The 19,586-nt window shown below is 30.6% G+C and overlaps 1 protein-coding gene and 1 long non-coding RNA gene across 2 annotated transcripts; both read left to right on the top strand.

Moving 5' to 3' along the window:
• The first annotated feature begins 3,470 nt into the window (after positions 1 to 3,470).
• On the top strand, positions 3,471 to 4,352 carry LOC129915999 (uncharacterized). Its single transcript, XR_008772390.1, has 4 exons — positions 3,471 to 3,557; positions 3,709 to 3,826; positions 3,905 to 4,240; positions 4,298 to 4,352. It is a non-coding gene; the product is annotated as an uncharacterized LOC129915999 (long non-coding RNA).
• A 13,511-nt stretch (positions 4,353 to 17,863) lies between these two features.
• On the top strand, positions 17,864 to 18,642 carry LOC129915997 (shematrin-like protein 1). The gene is made up of 4 exons (XM_055995755.1): positions 17,864 to 17,959; positions 18,026 to 18,241; positions 18,307 to 18,462; positions 18,528 to 18,642. The coding sequence occupies exons 1-4, from the start codon at positions 17,914 to 17,916 to the stop codon at positions 18,611 to 18,613; spliced, it is 504 nt and encodes a 167-aa protein (XP_055851730.1). The 5' UTR covers positions 17,864 to 17,913; the 3' UTR covers positions 18,614 to 18,642.
• Positions 18,643 to 19,586: the final 944 nt, after the last annotated feature.

Raw genomic sequence — 19,586 nt, 5'->3', positions numbered from 1 at the left:
ACCGTTATTAATATTATTTATCAAAAATAAGTACCTACCTACAATGTTTGAAAAATAATTTTACTATTCGAAGAAAGAGCGTAATGAGTTACGAATGAGCCTGTTAGCAGTGTGTTATATGTAGATTGCAATTTCATTTAATACATATTACCTACATTACGAGTCAAAAGATCAGCTTGTTAAACCACTTTTTGGCTTACGAATAAATTAAAAAAAAAAATTTATTTAAAGCACACAACTTGTTTTCTTGACGTCATCACGTAAAATTATCCTTCGTTTCGTAACCGACTTAACAGACACAGACAAAAAAAATTTTGAAAATGTTCTTTTTTTTGAAAACGGGTCAATGAATTTGTTTGGAACTTGGTTTTTATTATATCGATTAATTATTTTACTTCAATGGTATTTTTTTAATGTTTGGAAATTTGTGTATACATATGGCTTCCACAAATATATTGTTTGTTTTTTTTCTAAAAATATGTTTCCATAAAAACAATTTTTTTCTTATACCTACTTATTTATTTCTTATATTATAACATAAAATCTCAACAAAAACATAACTGTTTAAAAAGGAGCCAAGTCCTTCTATGTTGGAATTAAGTCTCGCACAAAAATAAAATCCGTTTGGGAACGCCCTAAAACTAATAAATGTTCAAATTTTAAACCCAAATTACGTCAAAAAAGGTCTCATGAGATAGGAATTTTATTTTCCCTCCTGAAAAATTTAACCCAAAGAATTTCCTGCGGCTCAGATATGAGTTTTTTCAAAATAAGTTTGACAACCAAATTAAATAATAGTGTTTTTTTTGCGCCAAAAATGAATCATTTAATATTTAAATTAAATTAATAAAAAAATATAAATGTGATCAAAAAGTATTTTTTTTTTAATAAAAACTGTCCGGAATTTTTGCTTCTTGCGTTCATATATTTTTTTCTACTTCCTAATCTAAAAACTTGACACTTCATAATATGCCCAAACGGACTTTATAAAAGCACCAAGTTCCAAAATTTGCTATTTAATTTTTTTCGAAAAAATTTTCAATGTTTTGCTTGGCAATTTTTCATTTAATGATCATTTTTTAAAGTTATTTAAAAACTTGCTAAGAAAACAATCAAAATTTAATCCATTAATCCGAATCATAGAATTTGGTGCCTTTTATATATCAGTGCTTTTTGTGCGAGCCTTTATTCCAAAATAGGAGAACTTGGCTCCTTTTTTAATAGCTATGTTTTTGTTAAGCTTTCAAGATATCAAGCCTTGACATCAAGCATTGAACAAACAAACGTTTGTTTGTACAGCCAGAAGAAACGACGCGATCACGACGACACGATAAAAAGAAAAAACTAGAAAAAGTACAGCATCTGAGCTGTCAAAATACATGCGACACTTTCATCCAATTTATTTCATAAAGCTTCTGATATTCCGAAAAAAAAACCCTTTTCGATACCCAAAAAACTTCTACGTTACCCTCATTATAAAGATAATTTGACAAAAGAAAAAGGTTAATTCCTTCCAATTAGCGCGAATATCCTCCCACAAAATAAATAGAGGTAGCTGGTCCCCCGTTTATCTCAATTCACATATACAAGATGAAAATTATTTACGGCATTTAAAATACTTAAGGACTTTTCAAAGTAATCTGCTGTCCGTTAAGTTAAGCACTCATAACAGACTCTACACTTAATCCATTCCATCCGTAGAAAAATAAAAAAAAATATTCTACATAATCCAAACAACAACAACGACACGAAAAAAAATGTTTATATCCTTAAACCCAAAACATTCAGCTAACCAACCGACACTGATATCCTGCGGGCATACAAAATAAAAGGACTCTCTCATTTTAAGGAAAAAAAAAATACTATGCAACAGCAGACGAAGAAATGACGAGGATGATGACGACAGAAAAAAATAAACACAACAACAAACTTTTTTTCTGGAAGGAGAAAACGACGACGATAGACACTTTTAAAAATGAAAGAAAGAAAGAAGGGACATTTTCGTTCTGGGCCCTCACATAGGTAGGTACTACCTATACCTCGTCTATCTTCTATCCAGAAGCTCACTAGAAAAGAAAGTACATTAAGTGTGTCTCCGAGGAATAATTGCATTTGGATGTAATGAAAATTGTTTGAGAAACTTCTTCCTTTTTATATAATTTTTTTCTTCTTTCTTCTGTTGTTGTTGTGTGTTGTGTCCTTTTCTCATCTCAATTGTCCTTTTTAACTTTATTTTCTTTGCTGTGTGAAGGATGCGAAGGATGCGAAAAGGGTCTATTTTGATGTTGATGTGAAATTTCTTTGTCAGGGAAATTCTTTAAGAACTTGAGAAAGAAGTTTATACGATTAAGGATATACCGAGAAGGAATTCTTATCTTTCAACAATCTGACATAACAACAACAAGAAAAAAAAAATAAGGACGAAAGTTATCTACTCTATTCTGTTGGTCTATTTCATTTTCCAGAGCAAAGCAGTATCTATTGAAAGGTTAAATTGATGTTTAGTTTGACTTAAAGTGGCACAAAAGGAAGCAAAACTTTTTCGAATAAGGGATTAAACGCCTCCTTCTTGCGTTTTAATCCTTTGTCTAGACTTGACCCACACAGAATTCTGAGTATATTGATTCCTCTATCGTCCTCGTCCTTATGGTTTTTGTGTGTTATATCAGCGAGTGCAATAACTTTTCGGTCCAGGAAACGTTGGCTCATTAGATGAATTCATTTTTGGCAAAAGTTCATTCCAGCTCCTTTGCCATACATAATAGAGCGAGCCTGACTATACCTACTGTCGAGGAGGCATCGCATCACACATATGTTGCTATACAATATTGGTCCTCTCTTTTCTAATATGATGCACACAAGGATTATCCATGACTACTTTGGCAAAAGTTATAATTGGCAAAGGCACATACAAATACTTTGAAAGCCTTTCAGCCAAATTTAATTCACATACACACACATACACATGTTATAACACACACTGGCAGCGAGAATGTTATCAGTCGGAAGAGTGCAAAAAAAAATAACCTACCTACTTCAAGAGGATAGAACTCTGGCAGCACTTTTGTGGACAGAAAATCGAAATTAAAATTTCCCGCCTGAGGGAACAGCCAGACATGAGTGTGATGAGTATGGTGAACGTTTTGCCTAAAAATAAGGCAACAAAAATCAAAGAATTTTTTTTTTTCAATCTAACTTTAGTACATTATATAAAGAATATAGGGTATGTATATCGTCAATAGAAAACATGTTTAAATTAAACCCTAAACAAAAACATATAGGTATGCAAAAATGAATAAAAATTCTGACTTCAAAATTCTGGTTTTAAATTTTTTTCTTTTTTTTTTTTACGAAAAATTTGTTTTTCAAAATTCTGCTTTTTCTATTCTGTCTTTCAAAATCCTGCTTTTTAAAATTCAGCTTTTCAAAATTCTGCCAGCATACATTTGAACAAAAAAAAAAAAAGTTGGGGTCGAAATTCTGTATGTGCCAAATTCGGATTCAGAAATTCTGTATTCCAAAAATCGGTGTTTTAAAATTCTGTCTTTCAAAATGCTGTTGTTTTTTAATTCTGTAAATACAAAATTCTGGATTTCAAAATTCTGTATTCTAAAATTCTGTAAATGATAAAAGAAAAATTGTTTTGATAATGAAAAAAAGTGCGCACTTTTTTCATTATCAAAACAATTTTTCTTTTATCATTTACAGAATTTTGGAGTACAAATTATTGGTATTTTCTTTGTAGAAAATCCTTTGAAGTAAAATATCTCTCCAATTAATTTGCATATGGCTTGCTATTCGATTGAATTGGAGTAACAAAATACGAGTAAGAATCTTTTACATTTTTCATCACTTTGTTTTTTGTTATTTTGTATTATTTGTTTTTCTCTTTTTTTTTTGTAAGGGGTTTTAGAGCCATTTGCTGAAACGAATAATAGAAAAGCAGAATAATGGAATACAGAATTAGGTTCATACTGAATTTTTTATTCAGATAGGTACAGAATTTTGGCCATACAGAATTTTGGAATACAGAAAACGACCCGTTCCAGAAAAAAAAAAATCGGTTAATTCTGTTTATTTTTGAAGTTATACTTCTTTTGCGGCGATGAGCCATGAAAATTTACTTTTTGACAAGAATGTCAAAAAGATTATGACACGATCACCACCTCCGATACTGACAATTGGGCAGCAGGGCTGTCGTTTCACCTTAAGAGTTGGCAGTACTTTAGTATTAAAATAGGTATGAAGATTCTTAATTTCCAATTATAAAGATTTTTTATTGCATAACTATTTTCAGGGAAGTCAAATTGTCTTGGGTTAAGTAGATCTAGCATCAAAAAATTTTGTTTGATTATTTGTCATATAAAATTCACTTAATATACTGAGTGAGAAGTATAACTTCAGTCGGGTTTACATGTGTACACACTCTTTTTTTATAGCTTATGCACTTACTAAACAAAAATACACCTCTTAAATGTAATTCAACTTAAGTACTTTCCCAACTGTATCGTGTTTAACTGTCTCAAATGTTTTTTTCGGAGCGAATCAAAATTCAGACTTCAAAATTCTGGTTTTCAAAACTCTGTTTTTTTAAATAAATTCTGTTTTCCAAAATTCTACTTTTTTTTCTATTCTGTCTTACAAAATTCTGCTTTTTAAAAATCTGCTTTTCAAATTCTACCAGCATATACATATGTATGTATATGTATTTGAACAAAACAAATTCTACTAATTCAGTTTTTTTTTATAGAATTATGTGTTTACTAAGCAAAAATCCACCTAATCAATGAGCAGCAAAGTATTGTGAAAAAGAATTTTGACCCCGGCAAAATTTATGTAGATCCCGGAAGAATTAAAAAATTTCACAGTAGATTTTTTTATTTAACATACAAAATACTGGTATGTTGATCTAACAGTCAGAATGCCTTTCTTATTACAACCAAACTCATGTACAGAATTTAAATTAAGCATTTGTACTTGATTATCAGACTTTTTTCACGAACCCAGACTCTATATGTTGGGCCAAAAACACTTTAAACAGTGTTATTCTTGGTGTTTTGCAGCTTTATTTTGAACAAATAGAGCTGGTTTAGAGTTAAGAGCAGATTTTCTCATTTCAATATTATTTATTACCAAGGAATTGGTTTATTATTTCTTTGAAACGCTTGAAATTTGATTTGAAAAAGTGCAGTAGATTTATTTTTTGCAAGAAGTGCAGTGGAAGTGACAACGCTGATAGTTACATGGCTACAAAGCGACATGGCGACTTTTATTGCAAAATTTACTATATTCTTGCCCCAGCTAGTTTTGGGAGTCAATTCAAATAGTTTTAACTTCTTTGGTTATAATATTATATTACTATAAAGTAAAAACAAAACTTTTTTCAAAAAAAAAAAAACTGATATAATGTATGTAGGTATGTATAAGTTTTATAACATCACATATTTCTTGTTCCGTGTTCACTGTGGCGTATACTTGTTTTTTTTTTTATTTTAATGTAATATTTTAGAATGATCGGTAGTTTGGAAGACCCGCTCTCTTGAGAGATTTCAGAAAGATGTTAGATTGTGCAAGTATTTACAGGGCAAACTTAAAAAACCATATTAAAATATCAAATGCCTTAGTTCCGATTTTTAGAAACTTTGCGGAAATTTAATTACATAAATACTAAATTGATTGTACTAGAAAATGATCTTAGAATATGTAAGTATGTTGTCTTACTAATATTTTGAAATATCTCTCTTTTTGAAATAATAGATTCTCCTCAATATTTGATGGAGAAGCCAGGAAAATCTTCTAAAGGGCATTTCTTAAGAAATGCAACTTTGTCCTTAAATAAGTTTAAGGTATTAAAATTGTCATTTTTCATAAAAGCCCAACGCGTCTCTCTAAGTATATTTACAAACTTTTGTTCAATTTTAAAATTCTTTTCTCAACTAAGGAGTTTATAAGTTTTTCCTTATGTTTTTTTTTTTTCTATTATTCTTGGCTCAAAGCCTTTGTCCTCTCAAGTGGAAAGCCACATTCTCTGATTTTTTTTTTTTTCATCTTCTGGTATTTCCTTCCGTATTCTCAAAGAAAAAAATAAATCCTTTGAAGTGGAACAAGGATTATTGTTTTTTTTTTTTTGAAGACAACCCACATTTCATTAAACATCGATGATGATGAAGGGGAGTCGAGATGAAACAATAATTGCAAATCCTTTCACCCACGATCGAACTCATTTCAATTATTTTAGCCTGCAATTACTCAGTGTTCTCTTTGTGTGTCAAACTATGTTGGCTGTTGGGTCCTTTCGCGGTGGCGGCAGTTCGTTGGTGGCTGCTGCTAGCTGGGTTGATTGAAATGAATGAATAAATGTTTAAACTTGAGAGTCCTTTTAATATTGAAAGAGTGAAAGAGAAAGAGAGAAAGAAAGGACAAACGGGTGTATAATATAAAGGCTTTAATGTCACGCCACATGCGGTTGTTTTCGTATCGTCCTTTTAATCAGAGATTTCGACACAGGATTTTTGGGTTTAATGTTTGGCATTGGTGCGGTGTTGGCGACGACACAAAGTGGCACAGTAATTTCTGATTAAATTCTACCCGTGGGATAAATTGGTTTAGTTCCCGATTGTTATTGTTTCACTTTGAATGCTTTTTGGTGTGAAAATATCTCTCTCTTTTGAAGTTTGAATTGATTTATTTAACCATCAAGCTTTTATGGTGGCAATTTGGTTTGGGGTATTTAATGTGTGCCTTCGTGTGGTTTTATTGGAAATCTTTTGGTTGGATTGACCTCGTTTTTTTCTAGAAGCTTATTGCTTAATGAATCTTTGTTTATTGATAGTAAATTTTATGATGGCATTAATTTTAAAGCCGCTTTAAGAGATTTGAAGAGTTTAAGACGACTTTTGAATGTGTCTTTACAAATAGATAAATATTTCGATCACAAAGTTTAGTTGTATGCAAGAATTAGGAGATTTCATACGTACACTGTGGCGTATACGTGTTTTTTTTTTTAATTTAATTTTACATTAGATCTTTGGCTTCATTGCAATATTGGTAAAATTAAGTCTATAATAATTTTTGATAACTTTTCAAAAAAAAATGTTTTTTTATTCAAAATACAGGAATGTGCTTCTGAACAATGAAAAAACTCAAAGGGGGAGAAATGAACGAATATTTTTCTTTTCACGGCAAAGAAATCTAATAAATTTCCTTAATGCTGTCAGCATCAAATTAGCACACATCCACTTCATTCCCAAAGGACTCAAATCGGGTTTTCTATTTATTTTCCATTTATCGCATTTAAATTTCTGTGAGCTTGAATTCAGCTGTCACTTGTGTTTCGATTGGGATTCTAACGGATCAGCCTTCGTGTGAACATGCAAAGCTGTCAGTTCTACATATTTTTTTTCTTATTTTTTCCAAAAAAAAAAAAAACTTTTCCTCCCATCTGATGATATGTTTGTATATCCCCGATTCGAAAATGCATACCAAAAGATATAAGTTCTTTTAAGAAGGGAAAATAAAGCAAATTCCATTGACAAACATTTAGAAACAAGAAGAAAAAGAAGTATAGTGACACCACCGTCATCGTTGAATCGAAAGATTGAGTGATTTTTCTTTTTTTTTTACTAGTGATTTAGTGAGGAGGACATGATTTTCTCCTTCTCATCCATTTTTATGTAAAAATCTAATTTGAATTTACACATCAGAGTCAGAGACAGAGACACATACTCACTAGAAACTCTTCTCCACACCTGAATTTGAGAGTTAGAGTAGGAGAATAAGGTATGTTGCGTTCAGGCGTTGATGATGTTGATGTTGATGATGATGATGATGGTGATGTGATATGTGATTTCGAAGGCACGTAAAATATTTGAGTGGATAAACGTGTTGGGAATTTAATTTTTAGTTAGATTTTGAAGAAGGTATAATCTGGCTTTTTTTTTTGCTTGCGTTTAAGTAAAACTCTGTGTTTGATGTGTTATTTAGTTACTTAGAGGCTTCATAGTCACCTTGATAAATTATTCATCGTTAAAAAATGAAGAGAAGGAATGTTTGTTCAATGCGATTTCATTGGAGTTTTGAGTTTTTTTTTTTTTTTTTTTTCTTTGAAAAACGGTAAAAGATGTTCGAAATTTTGATATGAGTATGAAATATGTCAGTTATCATAATGATTTGATAGCAGAACAAACAGCAAGTAATAAAAGAAAGATTTAAAGAAGGTTCATACTAAAATCGATTACTCATATTGTCTTAGTCAGAATTGAGGCTCTGTACATTCAAGGTCTTAGGTTAAAGCCAGTGAGGCTCTTAAAAGGAACTTAATTTTCTGTCTGATATTCAACGATGACAAAAGTTTCCTTCTGTCCGGAAATAACACTTTGTCCCAGATGTTTAAAAGGAGTTTGTTTTTCACTGAATCTGTTTTTGAATCTCGTTAGAAATTTGCCAAGGACATTTTTGAAGGTTTAATTGGCCAAATAATGTCAGAAATCAGAAATAAAATCAACCTCTGTTCCTCTGTTCCCTGTTCTACTCCATCGCTTCTTATCTAAGATCCATAGGAGAAATATGTACCCACATCTATTATTTGAAAATGAACCTTGTTTGACAGATGATATTGCTAAAAACAATGAAAAAATTATTTTATTTTTAAAGAATTTGCTTTCTATTATAAATTAAAAAAATTATATGCACCTATTGCATATAAATATGAATTTCAGTTAAAGATAAAATATTTACTGCAACTGAAAAATAGTTGCATTAAAAAAAAAAAATATTTTGCGACTAAAAATATTTTACATTAAAAACAAAATGCTATTGCATATGTAAAAAATTTGCATTGAAAATATAACTTTTACTACTAATAAAAATATTCTGCATTACAAAAAAAAATTATTACCTACAAAAACAACATTTTATGAATTGAAAAAATGCAAATATGTGCATTTAATATTTTTGTTAATAATCATCGAATTTCTGACAATTTTAGCTAGCTATTTGACCATACATAATCTATTTCAACTATAATATTCAAGCTATAAGACCAAATAATGAAAAGTGTAAGAAATTTGACGAACATTAAGAAAATACATTAAATGCACACATTTTGCATTGATTTTTTTTTTTCAATGCAGAAAATTTTGTAGGTAGTTGAAATAATTTTCTTTCATTGCAGAATATTTTTATTTGAAATGAAAAAATAACACTGCACAGCAAAATTAAAGTTTTTGTATGATGAATAAACCAAACAATACTTTTCCAAAGGTTATTGATGTGCTGAGCTTGAATCCGAATTCAGAAACATTCTATCAGCTCCCGTTTTTAAAATATTACTGCTAGAAAATGCAAAAACACCTGTTTCTGAAGTTAGGCTGCAATGTGAGGGAATTTTTTTCAACACTCTTTTTGAAGGTTTGTATAAGAATTTCTTTTCTTCTTTAAAAATCTGTTGCATATCTTTTTTATAATCCGAGATATTTTATTTTGAAGTTACTGCAGTTTGAAATAACGTTATTGATAAAATAAGCCAAAACACACGTACTTAAACTTAAGACATCTCGGATAATAAAACAGATATCGGAAAGATTTAAACAGATTTTCAAAGAAGAAAAACAGTTCTTATAGAACCCGTTAAAAATTATGTTGAAATAAGGGACCCCACATCAAAGCATAACCTCAAAAACAGACAAAACACGTTTTCTTTCGCAAATTCTAACGGCAATATTTCAAGAACTAAGATTGATAGAATATTTCTGGTTTCATATTCGAGTTAAGCACACCAAAAACTATTGCAAAAGTATAGTTTGGTTTATTCATAATAAAAATAGTCAAATTTTGTTGACCAGAGCTATCAGCCAAAAACGTGTTTTTGCATTTTCTAATGGCGATATTTCAAAAACTAGAGCTGATAGAATATTTCTGAAACCGGATTCGAGTTCACCACACCGAAAACCCTTCAAAAAGTATTGTATAGTCTATTCATCCAAAACCTTGTTGTGCAGTGTAATTTTTAATGGAATTTTTTTTTTCATTTGCAATACATTTTTTACTTGCGATATATGTAGGTCCTATTATAGGGCAAGTTTAGGATTCGTAAAAAAAATCGAACTCGAGATAACAATTTTACATGACATTACGATGATGGAGAATGCCAAAAAAGTGGGTCCGGCAATTCTGTCTGTCTGTCTGTCTGTCTGTCTGTCTGTCTGTCTGTCTGTGTGTCTGTCTCTATCTGGAGCTGCAGCCTAAACGAGTGAAGTGATTTTCTTCAAACTTGGTAGTTAGCAGTTTTTGGTGATTCCCTAGAGGGGAAATTGAAATTTTTTTTTTATGACCAAAACTAACGGTACCTGTCATATAACGGAAATAGAAAAGTTAATTTTTTTCAAAAACGGCTTTAACGATTTTGATTAAAATTTTTGTGTGTAGTACTACACATAAGAGCCAACTTTTTAAATAAAAAAAATATTTTTTGTACCGTTATTAACGGTACCTGTCATAAAACGGTTTTTTTCGTTTCTTAATATCTCGTACAACATTAACCCGATTTAAATATAAATTTTTATACAAAAGTATGTAAGTAAAGATAATATTAAAATTTTAGAAAATTTTCAAAAAACGCATTTTTGGTTTTTTAAAAAATATTTCAAAATTTTTTTTTTGAAAAATCAAATTTTTGAAAACAGATCAATGAAAATTTTTGAAATTTAGTTTTTATGTGTATATTAATTATTTCTTCAAAATGGCATACCAACTTTTTTTTTGAAAAATGTTAAAAAATTTGTATATATAAAAAATTATTTTTTTAAAAAACGGCTCCTACAATTTTCGAAAAAATTTTTCTAAAAATACCTTTTTATACAAGAAATAAAATGGCATATTTGTTTTTTTTTTTAAGATAATTTAAAACGGAGTTTAATTAATTATAAAAACAGATTTAATTTTTTTATGAAATTTCTTCAAAATATCAAATTTTAAATTTCTTGAATAAAAAGCTTTAACATTATAGTAACTTTAAGCATAAGAGCAAGTACGTGTGACCCCAGTCGTGCAATTTATTTTTTTTTTAATGTTAAATATTTTAAGATGATATAAATATTTTTTTGTATTTCAAATGCATTTTTTTAATTGATATTTTTACAACCCTGCCATACATAGGGAAAAAGAATGACCGATTCAAGTAGGTAGAACATTTCAAAAATTTAGACAAATCCACAGGGAACTCAAATTCATAAATTTTGTGTAGGGCCCTTTGTTTTTGTTTTTTTTTTTTTTTTGTGTGTGCACGCCAGTCCATGGGAGATCACCATTGCACAACTTTTTAAAAATCATTGGAATAATCATATTTCGCGTGCGCCTTAATTCAAACCTAATTTATTTACTATATGTTAGGGCATTTTGAAAGCTTCGGATAAGAAAATAAAGTTTTATTAAAAAAATGTTTTAAAGCCTTTCTTAGCTTAACATGGTCCAATCTTAACCATTCTCATTAAATCTTGCATTAGAATTAGCTAATAGCTTTTAGTTAGTTTGAGTATTTTTTTGCAATGCAAGAAAATAATTTATTTTTAAGCTTGGATTAATTTTTATGAATACCTACGTTAAAATACATGAAAATATTATCATATCGAAATTATTTCCCAAACCGATCAAAACTTATCTATCTAACGGTTTTATTTGTTAGCCATAAAGATATAAGTCGTCCGACATTCTTGCCGATTTAATGCTTTCATTTGATTTTATTTCTTTGTTACAACTAAAATTACCTAAAGAAAAAAATTGTTCATCGATTTTTCAACAGTTTTTCCCAATTTCCTTTCTTTAACATAAAATTTTCTTGCCTTCCTTCTTTTTTCATAACTCAAACATTTTTATTGTAACACTAATTTGCAAAACGACATAAAATTCATAATAAATGTGGCGCCACAAAATCACTTAACTGCTCTATTGGTTCAAAACGTTTTTGAGGGGTTAAAGTCTACCAAAAGAAATGTGCCCCCAAAAACTACCTACTCCTTCTTTTAAACAGAAAAAAAAAAAAAATAAAAATTGAAAAAAATGTCCCATTCATTTTGAAATTGATTCTGCTGGTGTACACAGTACAAGTAGCTGAACATATTTTTTTTAAAGCTTCAAAACACTCACAAAACCAACCCGTGTATTTCGTTCAATTTCATCAAATATAACAAAGAGAGGGGAAGAAGAAGAGAAAAAGAAGGAAAAACTCCAGTCAGGACTACAAGGATTCCTCTGGGAATCAACATTGAAGCCAACAAGAGGAATTCCATGGCATTTCCACTTTGCAAAATATGACTTTCACTCAAAATGCGATTACGCAAATGACAGCGATGTGACGCGGCAGACGACGCGACGGCACTTTAGAAGAAGTTTTAATCAAAAAAAAAAATTAGAAGAGAAGAAAAAAACTTTTTTATTCGAGGCCATCATACGTACGTACACCTTTTACCCGTTTGAGCTTAACCTTGTTTAAAGAAAGTTCTCCGAATGATGCGTACTTCTCCGTCCTCAGATATTATAACCAAGGATAGTCTATCGATACTTTGTATTCATGTGCAAAATTCTTTTATTCCTGTGATCGGCAGAAATTTGCAATTCAACGCACGAATCGTCCCGTCACCGCCACTGCCAGTGCCGCCATGTCGTGTCGTTTTGATGGCTGGAAAGCAGCAGTCGCAGACCAGACGCCATCGCTTTTGGTACCATAGTTAGCTTTGACTCCACCAGCAGCATCATCATAGTTCTCGTTCTCATCATCATCATCGAATCTCAAATTTGGAAGTGGAGACTGAGACAGAGACTGTTCTCTCTACTGATGGCGCGCCACGGGGATATCCTCGCTTGAACGACGAATGGAAACAACAATTGAAAAGGAATTGAAAATGCCTTCATGGGGACCAACCAACGGTAGCGAGGAAGGACGTCTATGATGATGGCTACGATGACGACAAAACGGAAGAAAGGAAGCTCATTTGATGTGAAATAACTAGCAGTTTTCATGTTAGCTTTTGTAGACGTGGAACATTTTTTCCGGTTCCAAGGACCTTCTATTCGGAGCCATATTAAATTGTCTAAGCACTCTATAAGTGAAATGATTATACTGGACAGTCTATGTGTCTGGTTTGTTTAAGAGTGTGGGTGTTGGACGATACAGTGAGAGTCGTTTGATTGTGTTTGTATAGTTGTAGCACATTTTTTTCAAACACACTGCAGTAACAGAGCTATACATGTTAACTTGCGAGTTGCGATATATGCAGTTAGAGCTCAGTTTAAACATCATCGATTAAAGTAAAATGTCAAAAGTCCCCAAAAATCTCATTTGTGCACAAAAAATTATTGAAGGTTAAATGTTGAAAATGTTAATATATCATATTATACAATACATATAACTTTGAAATGGGAGAAACTATTTAAACAAAGAATATGGAAGACTTGTAGGTTTTTCAAATCCTAAAAATAAAGTTCTAAAACTTTTTTTCTTCGAGCGATCGTTAAGTAGATATCGTAATTTTAAAATGTGTCAAGTGGTCGAAAATAACGGTTTTTTGCATATTAGTCTAAAACGATTTGTCCTATCGAAAACTTGTATTTGAAAAGCTTGTAGGTTAATTATTTTATTAGGTACTATGATCTCTTCTAGGTATATAAAAAGGTTTTTTGTTTTTTTTTCGTCAAAGCAGTCATTCAAAAGCTGTTAAAGCTGTCAAAACTAAAAAATTGTAAATTTTTGTAGTTAGCCAAAACTTTTTTTTAAATACACAATATTTTTCACTTACTTTAAGGACTACAATGTTATCCAAAAAATATCATATGATATATGCTTTAAAAACACTACTTTATCAAAAGAGTGGTATAGAAAATATCGTTTTTTGCCTATTTTCGTCAAATGGTCGAAGTTAGCGAAAAAAAGTTTTCAAAACATATACATGTAGATTATGTGATTCTCTAAATAATTTAATTCCGTTTCAATTTCTCAGAGCTTTAATTAAAAAAAAAATATTTTTTAAATTTCATAATAATAATCCAAAATAACGGTTTTTCATACTTAACTCTTCTAAAACTCGGTTATTACAAAAATATTTTAAATTTATTTAATAGACCATAATGTTTTTAAAAAGAAATCCTTAAGCTTTTTCGTATTTACCATCGTTTAATAGATACAAGGCTTCAGAGAGTGGAAAAAATTGCGTATTTCTTCTTAACATTTTCACAATTTTCGCGTTTTCATTCCATTATTTAAACTTTGAATACCTTTTTATGCACATATGGGATTATCAGGTAGGGACTATTGACAGTTTACTTTTATTGATACTCTGTTCTCATATTCAGCTCTATGCGAATTATTTCTGGGTTGAATGTCTATTTTGGCTGGACTATTTACTTAAGATGCCGTGAATCACAGTACACATAATAAGGTAATATATTCCGAACGTTGTCAAAATTTGTTTGTCAAAAATGGGCACCAATCTGTCAGGTCGGCCTTTAATTTTTATATTTCACTCGCAGTAAACAGGAAATTTGTTTTTGTTTTAATTTATAAAATGTTATTTAAAAATATTATAAATTGAAAAATAACAAATTTTCTTCGTGTTTCATCGCGGAAAATGGTAAATAATTGTTTAAAAATTAGTGGTGTGCGTGGTTTATCGGTTTTTGTGCGTTTTTCGTCGGTGTTTTAAACAATTAAGAATTCGGTAGCTGACATTGGTCGCCAAAGTGTCATGTTTTGACAATCTGGCGACCAATGTCAGTTCGGAATATATTACCTTTTTATGTGTACTGTGGCCGTGAATATTTAGCAACTATTCAGTATTCGAGCTATTTCTTCCAGGGGTGTACGTCATGACCTCGGGATTAGACAAATTGTTTTTCTCCTAATCGAGTGAGACGGGCCTTTTTTAAAATCTATTTACAACTAAAAACCAATGGTTTCTAATAGGTCTAGGTGCTCAGTTATTTAAAATCTAATATTTTTTTGTTTTTAGTTTAGGACGCAGATAGCTTGGAAGAAAAGTCTCGAATCAAGTTTTGGTTAAAAGATATGAGTTCACAGTGAGCACTGCTATGGTAAAAAAAAATATTTTTTTTCGGATTTACCTGGCCGAAAAAAATGCATTTTGAAATTTTTCTCCAAATCCATCGAATGATACATCAAACGAATGGTATGTATAGATAGGCTTTATTCATAACCGAAAACCATTTTTGATTTAGAAAAAAAATTTTCAAAATCGTTAGAGCCGTTTTTAAAAAAAACTATTTTTTTATACCTAAATATTTTTTTGGAAAAAAAAGTTTAAAAATAAAATTGGTATGCCATTTTGTAGAAATCATTAATCAACATCTAAAAACAAAATTTCAAAAAAATTCAATGTCCCGTTTACGAAAATTTGATTTTTCAAAAAAAATTTTCAAAATCCAAAAGTTATTTTTTTTCGAAATTTTATTTTTGGCTTATATTATATTATTATATTATATCGTGTTATATATTATATCGTTGAAATCGAATAAGAAGTTTCGGAGAAAATCGGATTTAAAAAAAAAAAACGATTCTATGGCAAGTACCGTTAATAATGATTTTCAAAAATAAACTTTTTCATTAAATGATAGACCTTGTTTTAAAGCTTCCAATTGAATTTTTTACTTGCGATATAGGTTCCATATATCAAGTTATGCATTCGTACAAAAAAAAAAAAAGTTGAGATAACATTTTTCCATGACATTACGATGGTAGACAATGCCAAAAAAGTGGGTCCCGGAAGTCCGTCTGTCTATCTGTCAGTCTGTCAGTCTGTCAGTCTGTCAGTCTGTCAGTCTGTCAGTCTGTCAGTCTGTCAGTCTGTCAGTCTGTCAGTCTGTCAGTCTGTCAGTCTGTCAGTCTGTCAGTCTGTCAGTCTGTCAGTCTGTCAGTCTGTCAGTCTGTCAGTCTGTCAGTCTGTCAGTCTGTCAGTCTGTCAGTCTGTCAGTCTGTCAGTCTGTCAGTCTGTCAGTCTGTCAGTCTGTCAGTCTGTCAGTCTGTCAGTCTGTCAGTCTGTCAGTCTGTCAGTCTGTCAGTCTGTCAGTCTGTCAGTCTGTCAGTCTGTCAGTCTGTCAGTCTGTCAGTCTGTCAGTCTGTCAGTCTGTCAGTCTGTCAGTCTGTCAGTCTGTCAGTCTGTCAGTCTGTCAGTCTGTCAGTCTGTCAGTCTGTCAGTCTGTCAGTCTGTCAGTCTGTCAGTCTGTCAGTCTGTCAGTCTGTCAGTCTGTCAGTCTGTCAGTCTGTCAGTCTGTCAGTCTGTCAGTCTGTCAGTCTGTCAGTCTGTCTGTCTGTCTGTCTGTATAAGGAGCTACAGCCTAAACGGGGGACCGATTAATGTCAAACTTGGTATTTGGCGACTCTCCAGAGGGGTTTTTGGAATTTTTTTTTTTGGACCAAAAATAACGGTACTTGTCATATACCGATTTTAGTAAAATTGAAATATCTTGAAAACGGCTCCAACGATTTTGTTTAAAAAATTCAAATGTTAGTTTTAAGCTAAGGTCTATATTTCAATGAAAAAAATTTTTTTTTGAAAATCATTATTAACGGTACCTGCCATAGAACCGTTTTTTTTCAAATTCGAATATCTCCGAAATTTCTTATTCGATTTCAACGAAACTTTTTGTGAAGAAGTATTTATATAATTTAAATATAAACCAAACATAAAATTTCCAAAAAAATAATTTTTGGATTTTTAAAAAAATTTTGAAATTTTTTTTTTTGAAAAATCAAATTTTCGAAAACGGGACATTGATTTTTTTTGAAATTTTGTTTTTAGATGTTGATTAGTGATTTCTACAAAATGGCATTACAATTTTATTTTAAAACTTTTTTTCCAAAAAATTATTTATAAAAAATTGTTTTTTTAAAAAACGGCTCTAACGATTTTGAAATTTTTTCTCTAAAAATGCACGTTAATATATTAATCAAAACTGCATACTTGTTTTGGAGGGCAATTTAATTTCAGATTTTATTTTATTTTTTTTTTTAAACCAATTTAATTTTTTTTTCCAAATTTCTATATAAAAAGTCTTAAAAATTTAAGCAACTTTAACTCCAAGAGCAAGTTCGTGCGACCCAGTCGTGCATTTTATTTACCAAAATGGTTGGAGCCGTTTTTGAGATATTTCAATTTTACTAAAATCAGTATATTACAAGTACCTACCGTTATTTTTGGTCCAAAAAATTTATTCCAAAAATCCCTCTGGAGAGTCGCCAAATAACGCTACAAACTGTAGGCTGTAGCCTCGTTTACAGACAGACAGACTGACTTCCAAGACCCACTTTTTTGGCATTCTCTATCAATTTGTACAATTGATACATAGTTGCCCCAACCAAAGAGATCACATAATAAAGGTGGCATGATTTTAATGTATGTATATATAACCAGATTGAATCGGAAATTCTCTCTGTTAAGAGATCGCTATATCTAACTGTTCTGTAAACAAAGTGAAAAAAATAATGAAAATTATTATTTTACCTGGGCGAAATGCATATGGAGTTGAGGTCACTCAAACTTTTTAATTGAATTCTAACTGTTCTGTTTTTTATTAAAATCAATTCATTAATTGATATGAAGCCCCATCACGGTTTTGGCTTTACATGTTTCCCGCAAACAAAGATTAAAATAGAACTTTATGATGAACATTTAACTTTAAACTATTACTATAAATTTATTAGTCAAAAACTATAAAAAATAATATTAGTTAGTCATTAAAAAAGTTTAATTAGTTCACGATTTTACTTCGAAATATTGAAATTAAATTAAGTAATGTGTTTTCTTTGGGTACATACCTATATAAATAACCTGGAAATTTGTTAAAAAAATCATTCGACGAATTATCGTGGAAATACAGTTTTCTTCTTCATCTAACTCAAGCAGTAAAATGAAACTTATTTTTGTAGCATCTGTTTTTCTTGCAGCATTTTGCTGTAAGTTTTTTTTTACTTTTTTTTTATTTAAAATCTTAGTTTTTTAAACATATTTTTTGTTCATAGCTTTTTTACAAAGGGGCCAAGCGACTGCTAATCCTACATATTTAGGTTATCCAGGATATGGCTACTCAGGGTATGGATATTTACCTAGATATTCAGGATATGGTTATCCTGGATATGGAGTTGGCTATGGATCGGGTCTTGGCTATGGATCAGGACTTGGCTATGGATCTGGACTTAGTACCACACCATATTATTCATCTGGAACGTCTCAAACAAGTATGAATTTTATTTTAGGGACGAAATTTGACAAAATTTGACAAAATAATCAATTTTGTATTTAGACCAAGATACAACTGCCATTTCTGGAACTGCAAATACAGTTAACAAATATGTTGATGTTGATGTAAATGCAAATGTTCTGAGTCCTGGATCTGGTCTTGGATATGGATCTGGACTAAGTGCCACACCATATTATTCGACGGGAAGCTCTCAAACAAGTATGATTTATTATTTAAGGAACGAAATTTGAAAAAAAAACTTAAATATTTTATTTTTAATTTAGACCAAGATAACACTGCCATTTCCGGAAATTTGAATACTGTAAACAAATATGTTGATGTCGATGTAAATGCAAATGTTGTGAGTTAAATTTATTGTATTGAAAAGATTTCTTTGCTCAACACATTTAACTCGAATAAATTCGAAATTTGCATTTACATAAAAAAGTGTTTTTACTATTTTTTTTTTTTAACCATGACGCTTTTGAAGCTATTGTCCTTAATCGCACTAAATTGTTTTCAGTGATAATAAGCTAGTGAACCGAAGTGTTGATACACATACATCTCATCATGATGACGATATACATACGTCATTGATGTTTCTAGGATGAGTGATTTTTCGACCAAAGAAGACATATTCCGCATTTTGGACATCATTGAAGTTTTTTGTTGTTGTTGGGCTATATGCGGTTAGATAGTTTTCTCGTTGTCTTGATGGGACCAAGTGCATATATAATATATTGTGTTTGCCGGTTTAGTGGAGGAGTTTTATAAAGTTTTTTTTTTTCAATATGTTTTATATCTTTTGATGAGAAATGAAAAGATTCTAAATCGACGTATTCATGGAGAAAGGCTAACATCATTTTCTTTTAAAATTAAACTATTTTTTTAAATGGCTACTTCCCAGACGGACTATTATTTGGATAATAGCTTCTTAATGTAGGGGTTAGCTTTTGTTATAGATGAATAAAGACGTTAAGATCAAAAACGTTTAAATTTTGTTGGTTTTTTTTTTTTTAATTTTCAGAAGAATCAAATGGATAAGGAAAAAGAAAAAAAATTAACTCTGAGTGGTAAAGGTTACTATAAACTGCATAAGTTTCCCGTGTGTTTTTAATGTAGGTATTTGAATTGTAAGAACATAATATTACCTTTCTAAAGCAAAAAAAAAGTTCTTGGTAGAAGCAATTTAATATTTAAATAATTGATCAGCAGACTTTAAGGATATACATAAGACCTGAGAGCACCAAGATGTTTACAGACTCAAATCGATGTAAGGTTAAGGGGAAAATAAACTGCTATACGCGGGTAAAAATTTTGAAAAAAAAAGTTGGTTAAATTCC

The sequence above is a fragment of the Episyrphus balteatus genome, chromosome 3, assembly GCF_945859705.1.
Source record: "Episyrphus balteatus chromosome 3, idEpiBalt1.1, whole genome shotgun sequence".
Lineage (NCBI taxonomy): Eukaryota > Metazoa > Arthropoda > Insecta > Diptera > Syrphidae > Episyrphus > Episyrphus balteatus.
This window is presented reverse-complemented; position numbering and strand designations above follow the sequence as displayed.